The 15,724-nt window shown below is 43.1% G+C and overlaps 1 protein-coding gene across 3 annotated transcripts in view; it reads left to right on the top strand.

The window, feature by feature from the left end:
• The window catches only part of FNIP1 (folliculin interacting protein 1), a 114,269-nt gene extending 100,158 nt beyond the window's left edge, over positions 1–14,111 (top strand). For all 3 annotated transcript variants that reach the window (XM_019506317.1, XM_019506314.1, XM_019506315.1), the window contains 7 exons: positions 372–518; positions 2,995–3,164; positions 5,709–7,149; positions 7,530–7,698; positions 10,479–10,676; positions 11,151–11,266; positions 12,497–14,111. In XM_019506317.1, coding sequence (XP_019361862.1) covers positions 372–518; positions 2,995–3,164; positions 5,709–7,149; positions 7,530–7,698; positions 10,479–10,676; positions 11,151–11,266; positions 12,497–12,575 — 2,320 coding nt within the window. In that variant the 3' untranslated portion in view covers positions 12,576–14,111. The remainder of the gene's footprint in view (positions 1–371; positions 519–2,994; positions 3,165–5,708; positions 7,150–7,529; positions 7,699–10,478; positions 10,677–11,150; positions 11,267–12,496) is intronic.
• Positions 14,112–15,724: the final 1,613 nt, after the last annotated feature.

The following is a 15,724-nucleotide window of genomic DNA, read 5'->3' as shown; positions in this document are numbered from 1 at the left end:
CCCCCTTCCCCCCCCCCCGGCCCCCCCCCCCCCCCAGGTGCCATCCATTCAGTTTATCAGTTCAGTCTATGCAGCTTAGAAAAACCTGTGAAGATTAAATTGATTTTGCCTCCAGCTTGTTGAACCTCTGTACTTAGCCTTACAATAGCATGGTTGTATTTGAGATCAACTTAGTTAAATGCTTGAGATATTTAACTCATAAAGGAAGCAAGGTGAATTAACTATATTTAGTGAAAGATTCTTGTTCTTATAGTGGACTTTGGGTAACAGTTAAAAGCCAAAATTTGCCTTTGATGTAAATGGGAACAGGACCTAATATTGCAGTAAAGTCTTTACCAGTATGACCTTTCCTCCTCTAATTTTCTTTTTAGAACAACTATTTGCAATCTCTATACCATGCCACGGATTGGGGAACCTGTCTGGCTGACCATGATGTCTGGGACACCAGAAAAGAACCAGCTTTGCCATCGTTTCATGAAGGAGTTCACTTTCTTAATGGAGAATGCCTCTAAAAACCAGTAGGGTGTTTCTCGACATCTATTAATTGATATAAATTTTGTAAATACATTTTCTCATCAAGTATTAAAATCACTGTTTTATGATTGAAAAAAGCTAGAGGGAGCTACAAGTCCACAGCTGTTCTAAGTTTAAAGGCAAGAGAGCAACAAAAACCTTTTATTAAATGCTGCCTTCACCCACAATCTCATAAAGTCTCACATAAAGAGCAGGCCTTCCAAAGATGTCTATTAAAAGAGAGAGAGAGAGAGAGAGAGAGAGAGAGAGAGAACATACCTTATGTAAGGCATTAGAGAGAGAGAGAGAGAGAGAGAGAGAGAACATACCTTATGTAAGGCATTAGCCTGGCCTTTCAAAAACAGTGAATAAGAAAAGTTTTAATGAATGAGGTCAGAAAGGAGTACAGTAGGAGCCATGTGTGACAGTGCCTGACTTGCAAATTGGTACTGAGCCTGACTTCCACAAAAAGCCACAGCTTTATGGAGAATGAATAAGTGTTTGCTGTATTAGAACCTGCCATTTGCCCCAAAGGGTCAGACCTAAGCAGCTGTAAAAAATTTCGAAGAAGAAGCTTCTTAGTTAACTCAGCAGTGGAATCTAATTTTACTGTTTCATTATCTCGTGAGTCTTTTTTCACAAAGTAGGAATATGGGAGGTCTGAAAGTGTGTGCATCAAAATCCTGACACAAGCATGTGAAGTTTAAGTGAGAATAAAACAACAAAATCAGCAGTTAACTCAAAAAAATCTGACTTTAGATTGGAGAAGGTCCAGCAACTGGGCAGTGTAGCTTGGGCAACATCCAGGGGGAATGTGATTCTGCTGTTCCTCAAAATCCTGTACTTCTAACACCTGATGGTAATTTTGTGATCCATCTCTCTCCCTAACAGGAAGGTCATAATTAGCGTGCAGCATGGCATGCATTCTTTAAGCAAGGGATCTCTTGTAGCTGTGTGAATGCCAAGCAGACTTCAGCAGAATGTGAAAAGCCTTAGTGATTTGTAGAGGGAGTTAAAATGTTTTTCCTAAAATAAGTTTCAACAGAGGCGGAAGCATTTGGCCAGGATTAACCGCTTCAGCCTTCTGTCAGTCTGAGACTTGTGCTGCTTAGATTCATTTTAAAGTGTTTTGCTTGTGGGTTTGGTTGGGTTTTTGCTCTTTTTATTTTTAAACGGAGCAGCGCTCTGTCATCCCTTAAATATCCCAATGAGTGTTTTAACAGAACTTAACTCTCAGCCTGATTCTCAACTCTTATTCCTTTTTCATAATGGTGCAACTCTTTCAACCTTAGTGGAAATGCTCCTAATTTACATTGATGCAAGTGAAAGGAGAATCGAGCGCAGCACCTGCATTTTTTTCCACCTTCATTTCGAATCTCTAGTCATTTTCCTTCACCCCCCCATGTGGTCTCCAGTCATTGATCAAAGGAAAAAAAGGGAGGGTGGGGGGATGGACACTACATTTCAGTCTTTGTCTTTTAGGATCTGCAAAACTATTTAAACAGGCGTTAAATTAACCCTTCTGGAAAACACTACAGTTCTGTTGTTCATAACTTCCCTAATCCAGTCCCATTTGTACTGGTCTCCAACCCACACTTTTGCTCTCACCTTTCTCATGCAAGTATATGATATCCACTTATTGTACAGTTAAAAAAAATGTACAGTGAGCAAATGTGCCCCAGATCTAAAACTTGGGATCTGTGCTGGCTTGTTTTTATACAAATGAACAATATGGTAAAGAGCAGGGTTTCTTTTTTATAGCATGCAGAGTTGTATACTGTCATTCCCATGCTATGGGCCCTATTTCCTGAGCTGTTCTTATTCATGGCATTGCGTATTAAAGCCAAAAGTTTAAAAGTGACTGTTGGTTCATGTAGTCTGACCTACGTAATACAAGTTATTGAACATTTTTCTAGATTATATATCTAGTAAGCCCAGTAACTGGTAGCTTGAGAAGATGTTCCTAAGTGGGGGAAAAAAAACTACTGGACAGCAGAAGTTTTACTAAAATGGAAAGTCAATGCAATTAAAACCCAGTCTTCATCTTTAAATGCAAGTTCCTTGATATTTTTAAGATTTTCTGTTGGTAACATTGTATTTTGTGTATCAACATTAAATATATTCAGCATCTCTTTTGGTTTTAATGCAGAGCTTTAGCAATCTGTGCTTATAATAAGCTATTAAATAGAAGGCTCATAATGTTAGCTAAACTGAAGAACTTAGATATGCGTAAGATAAAAATGTTTGACAATTCAATTCTGATAACCTTTAAAATAAATTTCTCTCTTCTGGGCTCAATACATTTCTACACGGTTCTCTTCTAGCCTGATGCAGAAAGAGCCAAGGGGATCTGGAGATCTTTACGGTCTCTACATCTCCAGAAGCTATTATCCCTGCCCTGTAGAGACTGTAGAATTGCTGTTGCTGAAATGCTGTGAATGTTCGGCTGCAAAAAGTGACCTTGAGCATTTTCATTTTCAGATTCTTACCAGCTCTGCTGACTGCCATTCTCACTAATCACCTGGCCTGGGTCCCCACAGTTATGCCAAATGGGCAGCCACCTATAAAAATCTTTCTGGAAAAGCATTCCTCCCAGAGTGTGGACATGTTGGCTAAGACTCATCCATACAACCCACTGTGGGCACAGTTAGGTATGTCTGAAACCTTCCATCACGATCTGTTACAGTACTACATACGTGTATGTAAAGCAGTGATTGCGGGGAAAGGGTAGGGTTGAGGTTTTTGACCTAGATGATGCTGTTTATCCTTCCCAGGTAGGAATCGTTGCACAAAGTTCAGCTCTATACATCTACGAGCTGCACAGTATTAATTATGTGCTCTGTAATTATTTAGGTACTACCAGTAATAAAACAGCTGCAGAAAGTGTGGAGTCATTTATTATTTACGCAGGGCAGATCTTACAGTGGCCAATAACATGGCAGTGATGAGGGATTCTGGTTTCCTTCCATGGGTCTCTAGAGAGAAACTCCATATTCTACGCATTGGATTGCTCCCATTGACAAGTCTGGTTTGGGGAATAAGAAAATTACTTTGTCTCTTATGTCAATTTAATGTTAATAAGAAACAGAGAAAATGAGATGAGGAGCGGCAAGGAAAAGTGAATACTGAATGGTCAGAACCTGCAGACAATAATGTTCTAGCATTCCAAAACCCATTAGAAGCAAAGAAAGACTCCCGTTGAATTTGTAGATGGTTTTATTGCCACCTAGTGGCCATCCCACAAGGGAAAGGACATGAGCATGGTCAGATGGCAAGCACTGAATACTAGGGCTGTGTGAAGTTTCAGGTGGTGATTCGATTCGGAGGAGATTCAGCCTGATTTGGTGGCCGACTCTCCGAATCAGAATCTAATCAAGGGACCAATTAAAAGGTCCGACTCTGTTCAAAGCTCTCTGAATCATTGAAAAAGATTCAGAGAGCTTTGATTTGGGCAATCCCTGGTGGCTGCAGCAGGGAACTGCAGCTAACTTCCAGCTGGTTAGGGGAGGGGAGGGAGGACCATGGGGGTGGGACCCCTGCCAGCCTCCCGATTTCCCCCCCGCCCCAGCTCCCAGTGCTTTAAAGAAAAGCTCTGGTGCTCACCGGGTGCTGCCCCTTTAAGAAAAACAAACAGAGAAAAGCCCCCGGACTTGCTGCTGCTGCACCAGCCTCAGCAGAGCCCCCCCATACAGTGGGGGCAGTGGGGATCACTCCCCTGCCCAGCACTACCTGATGATTCGAGGCTTTTTTTTTTTCCCCAAAGAGCCGGAGCTGGGGTGGGTGGCCAGCCATTGCCGGGATGTGGGGGATGGGCCTGGCTGATTCGGAGATTCAGCTGAATCTATTCTGGGCAGTGATTTGAATCACCAAATCGAATCGCTGTCCCCCAAATTGGCTGAATCCAAAGCGAATACTGGCCTTTTCGCACAGGCCTCCTGAATACTCTGTGAGGTTCCCCCACCTTGGCACAGGCAGGTCGTTTGTCAATAGGGGCAAAAAAACTCATGGAACTCAAGAAATCAGCTGGAAGCCAGAGCTGGTACCATGAAGTCCTCCTTATAGCTCCCTGTGGGTTTCCCGTGCTGCTCAATACATCCAAAACAGAACCCCTCTCAAGTCCTGCCCAGATAAGTCAGAACTCCATTATCCATTGTCCTCCAAAGATGACAGAGCTGGGTAGGAAGGAAAAGAATAAGCTTTGTAGTTTTGCATCCCACATTATCACTTTCTGGTTCTTGGCACAGATCCACTTTCCCCTCTGCTTGCTTCTCTGCAGGCGGGGTGGGGGGTGTTTGTGTGCAGTATCCCCCTCTCTCCTTGGAAGGTAGTATCAGCAACAGTCTTTTCCCCTCAGCAGGAGCTGCTGATCCAAGGGCTTCTGCAGCTGGATCCACACTCCCTGTATTTGATGTTCTACCTGAGGGATGGAGGTGGGGGGGGTGTTGTTGGTTCTATGAAAGGCAGAAGCCGGAGCTGTCTGAGACACTTTAGCCTTCGAAGTGACTGCAAAGATAACAGCTTATTCCTGGCTGTGGGTTCTGCTAGATTCTCTCTTTCAAAACGAGGGACATCAGGGAGCAGAGCTGCACTGTGAGCATACACAGATGAAATCAGTGCTACTGGAAGGTACTCGATCTAGTCCAAAGTCCTCTGCATTTGCAGAACAAGTACAGCACCAGCACTGGCAGCTCTTGTTTCCCTGTATTGTCTTGCCATTGCCTGCAAAGCCTGATGGGGAAGATTTTCCTCCAGAGATACAAGTTTAGCTTTGGTTTTTAGGGCTACTGAATTTTTGGCTTCACTGCTGAGACTACGAGTGTGATCTTGGCTGTTGCCTGTTGAAGTGAGCCTCATCAAACCATTATCCACAGACTTCTAAGCTTCTCCAAGCCAAAACTTTTAGTAGTTGGGTCAGTTTTGCTGGTGGAGGCTGCGTAACCTATTATCCATCCCTTATGTAATGGTTTCCTGATGCAGAGATTGCATTGTAATTTCAGTGGCAGCTACTACTGTTGCTGGTAAAGCTGTATTGTCACTGTAAGGGTTCCCCTAAAAATACTGCTTAGAATGGAAATACTTTATTCTGCCCTGAATTCATCCCCTTGGGCCTCAGTTTTTCAGACTGTGTTCTCATTACTGAGACAAACAGCACCATTAAATTCCCTGTATTAAAGTTGGGTTTTTTGCTTTTGTAGGAGACTTGTATGGGGCTATCGGATCACCTGTGAGACTAGCAAAGACTGTTGTAGTTGGCAGAAGACAAGATCTGGTGCAGAGGTTGCTTTATTTCCTGACTTACTTCATAAGATGCTCTGAGCTCCAAGAGACGCATCTTCTAGAAAATGGAGAAGATGAAGCCATAGTGATGCCTGGAACTGTTATTACTACGACGTTGGAGAAAGGAGAAGTGGAGGAATCGGAGTATGTGCTTGTCACAATGCACAGAAATAGAGGCAACTTGTTATCTTGGGAATCTGAGGAATTGAGAACTTCTAACTGTAGTTGTAAATACTGCAAGGGCCCACTTCCCCTTGGGCCAAACATAGAAGCTGCTTCACAGCGAGAGAGAGAAGATGCACAAAATGCCTCTAAGGTAGAGCTGGAAACTTCTTTAGAGGAAAGCAGAACAACCGCAGCTGCTGACTGCCAAGAAGACCCTACTGATGTTAAGCATTGCAAAGATAATTTGAGATCCTGTCTGGACACCAAGGTAGAGACAGTAGTCTGCACGGGGTCAGCTGCAGTGGACAAATGTCCACTGGCAGAGTCTGGATTAGAGCCAACCGCAGACATCTGGAGGACTGAGGAGTCACTGGAATCCGGTACCCAAGCCCTCAGTGTAACAAGATCCACAGGTATAGTTGTGGAAAAGAAGCCTCCCGATAAGCCCTTGTCTGACGCATTCCCTTGCAATTCAGCTGAGGCTCAGACAAAAGTGACTTTTCTGATTGGTGATTCTTCTATGTCACCTGACTCGGACATCGAACAGAGAAGTCAAGCAGTAGCGGAACAAATTACTAGGCATCACAACCAGCCAGCAGCGAAGGAAGGAGCGGCTGCTGATCAGAACTGTGAAGCGAAGCAAACCATCGAGGACCAAACCAGAGACTGCAGGACATCTGAACCGTTCCCTCAAGTTGCCAGCAAGCATCAGGCTTGGAATCCAAATCCTTACAGTACTGAGAGCTCGAGTCTTTTTGATGAGTATTTTACTGATGATGGTTCGATTGAAACCCAAACTATTGATGATATTCCAGTGCGAGCAGCTACAGACATTCTGGATCAAAGCAGTAGTTTAACATTTTCTAAAAAACTGTGTACACAGAACAGCAAACAACCCAGTGAATTTTGTAAGTTCATGGAATCTGTTCGCCAAGAGACATGCAAAAACTGCTTTGCTGAGCAGGACCAAAAAGACAAAGTTGCTATTAGTGTCCCCCATGGGGATAGAGAAAATGTAGAGAAAAAAGTTGCCCCAGCAATTGACTGGGACATTCCAAGAAATGAGAGCTCAGATAGTGCCCTTGGCGATAGTGAAAGTGAAGATGCGGGTCACGATCTAACTAGACCAAGCAGCAACTATTATGGGGGAGAGCAAGAAGATTGGGCAGAGGAAGAAGAGATCTCTTTTCCTGGGTAAGTATTTCAGCAGTAGCAGACACCTAGACCAATGCATTTCTCCTCTGCAGCCCAATATGGCATCAGTGGTTGGAAAGATTCTCTTTAGTTTGGTAACTGTAAAATGAATGTAGAGAAATTGGTGAGCTAGAAAAAAATTAAAACCTCATTAATGATGCATCATAACACTGGCTCATATATTTTCTGTTCTGGTGTTTCATGCAAAAGGCTACACCATTCCAACTGCCTTTTTGAAATGAAGCTTCTTTTTAAAAATGTGCTTGAACAGAAGTTTAAAGAAGAAATGATTGACACTAACCTGTTACACTTGCTTAAACTGAAATGAGCAGAAATTGGTTTCAGTTACAGTACATGTCCATGATATACCTTTCTTTCAGGTCAAAATTAGTTGAAGTGAACTCTGTCCAGCCCAGTATTGCCAATTTTGGAAGGTCCTTGCTAGGTGGCTACTGTTCATCTTACGTACCTGACTTTGTTTTGCAAGGAGTAGGAACTGATGAAAAACTGAGACACTGTTTGGTGTCAGATTTGTCGCATGCTGTTCAGGTAATTAAACTATATCCAATAAACGTATTTTTCACAATAAAGAAAAGCAACTATTTCTGAAACAGCGAGCCTGTTGGAACTGGAAGTACTTTTTGTTATATCTGTGTCCTAATTTCCACAGTCCCATTGCGCCAGGGTCTGTTCCCTCCTCTCATCTCTCAGTTAATACACCTGGGAAATCTGCTCCAGGTTGCCACTGAAACTCAAGACCCGGTTGAAGGCAATGGGAGGAGGCCAAGAGAAATGTCCATGTTAAACTAGCTCCTCTTCTTGATGGAGCAGCCGGTTGGTTATTGGGATCCTGAGCTGTGAACTGCTATGATCATTCTAGACTGCCACATGCTCTTTCCCATGAATGTCTCCCTAACAAACTCTCCTGTCCTGAATAGTCTGTGGAACAGAACTTGTTCTCTTGCTGAAGTGAATATTCAGCCCTCAGAAAGATTGAGATCTATTAATGTTGTTGTTTTGTTTTCAAAGAAACTAAGATGCTTGGCTTGGCTTTGTGGGGAAGAGGCTAACCTAATGATGGACTAAGTTGTGCCCTAGAGCACGTGGGTAGTGGGTCTCTGCTCTCTCACCCCCCACCCTGACCGCTTTCATGTAGAAATGGGTTTTGGTAGAACTGTACCTTCCTGGATGAGGTCTGCTCCAGGCATTATCTGTCCTAGGGAACTGGACAGTGGATGGGGTGGGAAGAACATCCTTCCCTACCCCTCTGGCTCTGTGGAAATTAAGGGAAGAGTTGACAGAAATTACGGAAGCAGAAACATGATTCTGTTCCCCTGCAAGCGAAAATCTTGTTCCTACAGGAGTGAGGTCAGACTTAGTAGGTAACTGTAGATCCTCTGGATCATGGTGTACATGCAAGAGCTCTAGTCACCCAAGATCGTCCATGAATATGTATGCCTAGGCAAGAGTATGGAAGAGTGGAGGCTGCCCAAGACCTCCCATCCCGCCCTTTAGACCATTAAGACAGGATCCAAAGGCCAGGCAAAGTCCCGACATTCGGTGCCTTCATGGTTGCAGCTTCTGCCAGAGAGCAACAGATAAGAACTACTGCTGCCTCCCTAATGCCTCAGTGAGGACACATTTCTGTCAGGATGATGTCCCTTAGGCTTTCTCCAGCCAAGGAGTACCCACAAGGCAGTGGGGGCTAAGGTTTTTGGCTAGATGATGCACTTTATCCTTCCCAGGTAGGAATCTTTGCACAGGATACAGCTCTGTACATCTACGAGCTGCACAGTATTAATTTTGTGCTCTGTAATTATTTAGGTATCCAGGTTGTAGCCATATTGGTTTAGAGGAAAAGGCAATCAGGACTTGTAGTAGAAATGATATCTTTTATTAGATAGCATCTTGTTGATAAATATCTTGTTAATAAAAATATCATCTTTATTATCTTGTTGGTCTAATAAGATATCATCTCTACTATGAGTCCTGATTGCCTGTCATTATTTAGGCACTACCAGTACTGCCTAAATAAGGCCCTATACTCACCGTATTTTGGAGGTTGTAACATTGTGGTATTTTATAGGAGCTACTCCACCACGAGTAGCCCCACCACATTGCCACCAGATCCTCCAGTCAGATGCAGTTTACAGTCACACTAGGACCATGGTCAGACATAAGTAGAAATAAAAACTAACTTGTTGGGAGCATGTCTCTCAGGGTATGCACATGGGTCCTCTGAAATTTATTTTTCTTTTCCCAACGCAGCTGCCTTCCATGCTAGTCAGCATCCCTGTACGCTCATTGGATGCAGCAGTTCATTTGCGTGGCCCTTTTCCTTTGTTTGCCTCCCCTTCGCTGCACATAGCCCTTTCCAGTGATTTACCCACTGGTGCCCCTGGGCACATGGCTGTGATTTATTCAAAATGGGCAAAATCCACCCAAGTCTTGAGCAACAGGGGCAATATCTCAGGGTGACTTCTGGCATGAAACCAATACTTCTTCTCTATGAACTGCCAAGGAAAGAGGCACATTCTTCAAATGCTGCAGCTTCATTTTTACCAGCAAATGCTGCCAGAATTTAAAAAAAAATAAATAAAATATATGCAAGATTTTACATGCTGGCATTCAAAATAAAACCCATGCATAGCAGAGCAGCACCTTAGTACTGCTGAGAGAGGGGAGTTTGTAGGCAGTTATGGGCAAAAATTGAAAGGAAATGGCCCACAGAGGTGTTTGTATCCATTGCAAAGAGATCTTCCAAAAGCGTGAGAAAAGTGAAGGTTGGCTTTGTCATTTTGCTCCCTCTGGCGGTTCTGCAGGGGTAGTTAACAAACTCCTGCTGATATGGAAGGAAAACTGATTACAACCAAAAATGCAACTGACTCGACTGTTTGAATTGTCCCGACTGCGCGAAATAAACAAGGCAGCACATGTGCGGAACAGCAGATTAGATTTTTTGAGACTTTTCAGTTTTAATAATCTGAGTTTCTACGTCGTGAATAATCTGATCAAGATAGGTAGTTGTTGGGGTTTTCCTTTTCTGATTTTAACCTGTGTCCATTTTAACTGCAGCTTCATTCCAACAAGAAACAACAAAATCAAATGTTAAAAGACACACTTTTTAGACAATCATTTCAAGCCCGGGAGGTGAAGACTCTTAACTTTTTCATGATAAGGAATTGCTTTAAGGCTTTTTAAAAAAAAAAAAAAAAAAAAAAAAAAAAGGGCCCCCTTTGCTGTCGAGGAGATTTGTTTTGTGTGCACTGACCTGCCTTTTGTTCTTCTTGTACTTAAACTATTCACTTCCTTTTTTTTTTAATTCATAGCATCCTGTCTTGGATGAACCGATCGCAGAGGCTGTCTGCATTATTGCAGACATGGACAAGTGGACAGTACAAGTGGCCAGTAGCCAGAGGCGAATGATTGACAATAAACTGGGAAAAGAGGTGTTAGTCTCCAGCCTTGTCTCCAATCTGCTTCATTCCACTCTTCAGCTTTACAAGCATAACTTATCTCCAAATTTTGTAAGTATGAGCAATGCTCGCAAGAGCTGACATGCTGTGAGAATCTGCTTTAAGGAACATATTTGTTATGTTAGTTTAAGTTACTGCCATACTGCCCGGTTGGCACAATCTGTCACACTGTGCAACTGACAGCCAGTAGGGCCCCTTTAAACTTCATTCCAAGTTCCCAAGAGCCGACTGTCATCCTGATTCAGCCTGGGTGCAAAATGTCCACTGAAATAGGTGGGAAGTCTTGCTAGTGCAGAAAACACTTCAGCAATTTATTTTCGGAGCAAGAATTTAAATAGAGACTTGTTTCATTTTAACTGTGCATTTCCCAGTAGTTTCTGAAGTTCAAAAAATTATTTTCCATGATGTGACCGACAACAAGGCAGTCTGATTATGGGGCCTGGGCTGTTTCTCTTTGGGGTCTGGAAGGGTTAAGGTACTGTAAGGAGTTTGCTTTCTGACATGGCCTTTTTCATTTGTTTCTAGTGCGTCATGCACCTGGAAGATCGGCTACAGGAACTGTATTTCAAAAGCAAGATGCTGTCTGAATATCTCAAGGGCCAGATGCGAGTTCATGTCAAGGAGTTGGGCGTGGTGCTGGGGTAGGATCACAGATCTGTGTGTGTGGTTTCCACCCATGTCCCCTGATGTGTCCTTCCCACACCTCCTAGGCCACTAGTCATAGGTATGGCAGTATGTACTGGTGGTTCCTGATGCAGGAGCAGGACCTCAGGCCCCTGCTACACATTACATATCTTACACAATTAACTGGCCAATAGTGCAATACTTTTAGACCAGCCACACATGCAAAGTAATTATCACAAGATAAAAATAACTATCCAGCTATAAAGTTAGTCCTTGAAAATGTGTAATAACTCAGTAGCTGGTTTCTGTCCAGCTTTAAGTTGAATGTGTAGGATGGCTCTTAGTTTGGCATAAATTTCCCAATTCCAGGTTCCTTTCCGTATCCTTGCCCAGATACTAAGGATCCCCATCCTGTTCTACCCCCCTGTGGCAGAACCACTCATTAGCTGGCCAGTCCTTGCTGAATGATATATGATTCCTCCAGATTGACATTTCCCACGTGGCAGAGCCCAGAAAAGACCCTCTGTATCACATAAGCCATCAGGGGGGTGGGGCACAAGGAAAGAAGCTTTGTAGGAGGTGTTCAGAGCTGGCATGGAGACTGGCTTCCTATAAATACCTCAAGAGGGTTGTTGGGTGAGGGCTGGGGCATGTAGATCTGGGCTTGTGCATGTGGAACTGTAGACTGATGCAGCTGCTGCAAAGAGAGAAGCTACAGCCTAGGGCTCTCATTCATTCCCCAGCTCAGGGGCAAAGTACTTCCATTTCCTTTTGTCCCCATCTTGTGACTTGTTCCCCACCTAAAGCTCCTTTACTCAGGCTTTGTACAGAAAGCAAGTCCAATGCCAGCCTGCCCCCTGCTCCCCTCTGTCATCTCACCAACCCTGTCAGCCTGATGAGACTGAGAACAAGCATGAATTGAACCCCGGCCTCTCGCTTCACTATACAGATCTGTAAGTGTCACCAGGCAGATCTGGAGCAAGTGTTGATGTTTAAAAACAAGCTGATTATGTGGGTTTGTAATGAGTGGTGATGTCTTAATGACAGGAATGTAAATCCTTTGCTTTAACATTACGTGAAGAAAGTCTGGCTGTGCAGAGCTTTATAAATGAAAGGTACAGCTGTTGGGCTTGACTACCCAAGTGCTGATGTTTGCATTTGGGATGGTTTACATGGCAGCCAAAACGTATGGACAGGACACCTAGTTTGGGGGTCACATTTTACAGTGTTTTTCCTCTTCCTCTTAGGATTGAATCCAGTGACCTCCCTTTACTGGCAGCTGTAGCAAGCACTCACTCTCCATATGTTGCCCAGATACTACTTTAAAATGCCAAAGGGCATGGACATTCACTTTTTTTTTTCCTGGAAACAAAATGGAAGGCAAAGAACATGAAACATACTTGTTCCAACTCCTTTTTGCTTGAGGCAACTGAAATGAACAGCTTGCTGAGTGGACTGGGTCTCCATAACTGACTGCACATTATGCACACACTTGGAGACTACTTCTATTTTTTTTTCATTCTCCCACTTTGGCCATTCATTAAAAAAAAAAAAAAAATTCAAAGAAAAAAGACAAGTTGAAAAGCCTGAGATTCTGAGTAATGAAGAAAACCCAAGATCATGGAGAAAGCTGAAGAACTGAATATAGTTTGGGAAATTTCTCAAGGATGGCTAATTACATGTGGCTAAAAGTGGGTAACGCAAGGAAGAGCTGCTTTGTAATGATTTACAATGCTATCGCTGGTAGCAGACTTAACAGGAGAAGGAAGTAGCTGCCTTGAGATTTGTCTTCTCTTCCAGGAATGTATTAAAAGTGTTGGTTTTCAGGCCACAATGATTTGTAAACAACTTCTACTTTTTTCATTACGCAGTGAAATTCTGGATATTTCTCAGAGGAAAAGCAATTTTTGTAAACAGCTTATTACTGATACTGGGCTCTGAAATTCATTTGTAATGGTTCCTAGGGGAGGGGGAGGGAGCCAACAAGCAACCTAGCAAACATCATCCTGTTTCCTTTTCTTGGCTTGACATTGTAACTGGTATTGAATGTTTATAATGTTTAGATGTCTCTTTATACTAAGTGATGCTCTTGTTTCAAGACTTATGAAAAACGGAAAGAATTCAATTTAAAACCACCACTGCAACCAAAAAAGTTTAGAGAGAAAGCTGATTGAAATTTCCTGGTGGTGTGCCCAAAATGGCATGAGTATTACCTCTCTCTACTTTTTTACAGTATATAATATTCTTGCAACATCCTATTGTTTATACAGCAGTTGGGCAGCGGGTGAAATAAGCTAGAAATAATTGTACCAAAGCATTGGAGGAAAAAAAATCCACTATTACCCTTAATTGCTCAGGTAGCTAATTGCTATATTTTTTAAAGTAATTCTACAGATGCGGATACTGACTACACCATTGTGTAGTAATATCAAAATTATTTTTAGACAAAATATCCCCATGATGGAAATTATCTTAATCCCTTTTCTACCAACTTGTAACTACCAACAAGAAATGCCGTCCATCCCATTCTCGACATTTCTCTTTCATTCATTCATTCATCTATCATTGTCATTGTATATACAATTGGTGTAAGACCAGCTGATGTGGAACCAATCTGCTGTAAGTAATGTAAATATGCAGTGGGTGGGTGGATTGTGCTTTCAAAAGGATCTACTACCTCAGTTTAACTGGACCCTGCATTATGTGCTGCTTTGCTTGTGTGTCCTAGCAGCCACTTTATGTTGTTGATTATAGAGTTCATTTCCATCAACCATTTTCAGCATGCAAGAGTTCAGCAATGTCTCAACAATGAGAATGAAAGGTACTTCTTCACTCGTTAGGTAAACTATATTTACCATTAGATAAATACTGCATTCTTTCTGTAACCATTTCTTCAGCGATGTAATATGCTCTTGTGGTTTTGCCGAGTTGTTTTAAATACAAAACTATTTCCCTCCCATCTCAAACTTAAACGGTAAAATTCCAACCCCCCTGAAGTCAATGACAAAGTGTGTCACTGACTTGACTGAGGCCAGGATGTCACCCAATATATTTGGCAGTTATATTAAAAATCAAAACTTAAATTTGAAGCCCTGCAAGGGCGAACCTGTGCCATTGTTCTGAAGGCCTGGGGTCTAAGTGTGGTAGGGAGCCTAACTCAAACATGGGAAGTGTGGTTGAAAAAAGCCTGTCTGTATGTAAAGTGCAGTGCTAACTGCTGCAGGTAGGTGACTTATGTTTCAACTTCAGAATATTTCTCATTTGACTTCCCCTTTAATGTCGCCTTCTTACTATTTTAGTATTTTGCATCAAGTTGTGGAAAGAATCCAAACAAGTGGGTAAGGGCTAGAATATAGCAACACGCGTATCAGTAACACAAGATTGGGCTCTTAGGAATTTTAAGCTATCCTTGCTGTAACGGATGATATAGGCAATCATTGCCATTCTGAACATTGTTCATATTTTGTGGTTAATCTGATCATGTTAGTGCTATTGGGCTCAGTACAACAAGGTGCCAGCATTTGGGACCTGGAGCATGAAAGCACTTGAGTATGTGTTAACTTGAAGTCTGTGTTGGTACCACTGGCTACCTTGAGATGACTTGAGTGTTCAGTCGAGCGTGATTGCTGGCTCTGTCACAGTGCTGAGCGTCTTCTGTGATTAGGTCTGTAATGAATTTCAGGCAAATGCTATGTTCTCCTCCTCCTAGTTGTCCTTAGGTCAATCATGGTAATTATCTTAAAATTCAGTTTGATCTGAAGAAATAGGTGCCCTCTGCTAGCTTGAAATTAATACTGCTTGAGAGACAGGAGTTTGTTATTGGGCCTTGTTATATAGTAATTTTAGGCAGTTCCTGCAGCTCTAAAGCCCCTGGACTGTCCACACATTAACACCTTAAAGAGATTTTAAGCACTTACTCGGCTCAAAGTTATGTCACTCCAGAGTAGGATCATCTCTGATCTGCACTACCTAGCTCCCACTCCACTAGGGTGTGGCCACTCCCCACAGATGTGCTGCCCAAGTGGAAAACCTCCAGTATCCCAGGGTCTCTCACCAGTCCTCTAGTGGCAACTCACAACTATGGCTCCTACTCACCAGACCTCTAGTGGCAAGTCACAGCCGTGCATGTGGGGGACAGTCAGAGAAGGTTTCTAGATGTAGGGTGTATGTAGATGAAATGGGGGCCCTAAATTGAAGTGGTGGGTTTTATAAAAGCACCGCTTCAATTTAGGGTTGATTTTAAACCCCTGTGTCATGCACATACCCTGCTGATTTATCTGCGTCTGTGGTAGGAAGAGGAGGGCAAGCTGCTGATGGGCAGAGCAGTCCCTGGGCTGGGGGGGGCTAATGTTTCCCTCCGTGGCAGCGGTGCCCCCCGCCCGGCAGTACCTGCCTACAGGCACCAGGCTTGGATGGTCCTGGCGGGGGGGCGCACCACAGCCATGGAAGGAAGCACCAGGACCAGGCCCCCATGC

This window comes from Gavialis gangeticus, unplaced genomic scaffold (assembly GCF_001723915.1).
Source record: "Gavialis gangeticus isolate Ggan-Ray unplaced genomic scaffold, GavGan_comp1, whole genome shotgun sequence".
Classification (NCBI taxonomy): Eukaryota; Metazoa; Chordata; order Crocodylia; family Gavialidae; genus Gavialis; species Gavialis gangeticus.
Note: the sequence above shows the minus strand (reverse complement) of the source record. Positions and strands in the feature narration are given on the sequence as shown.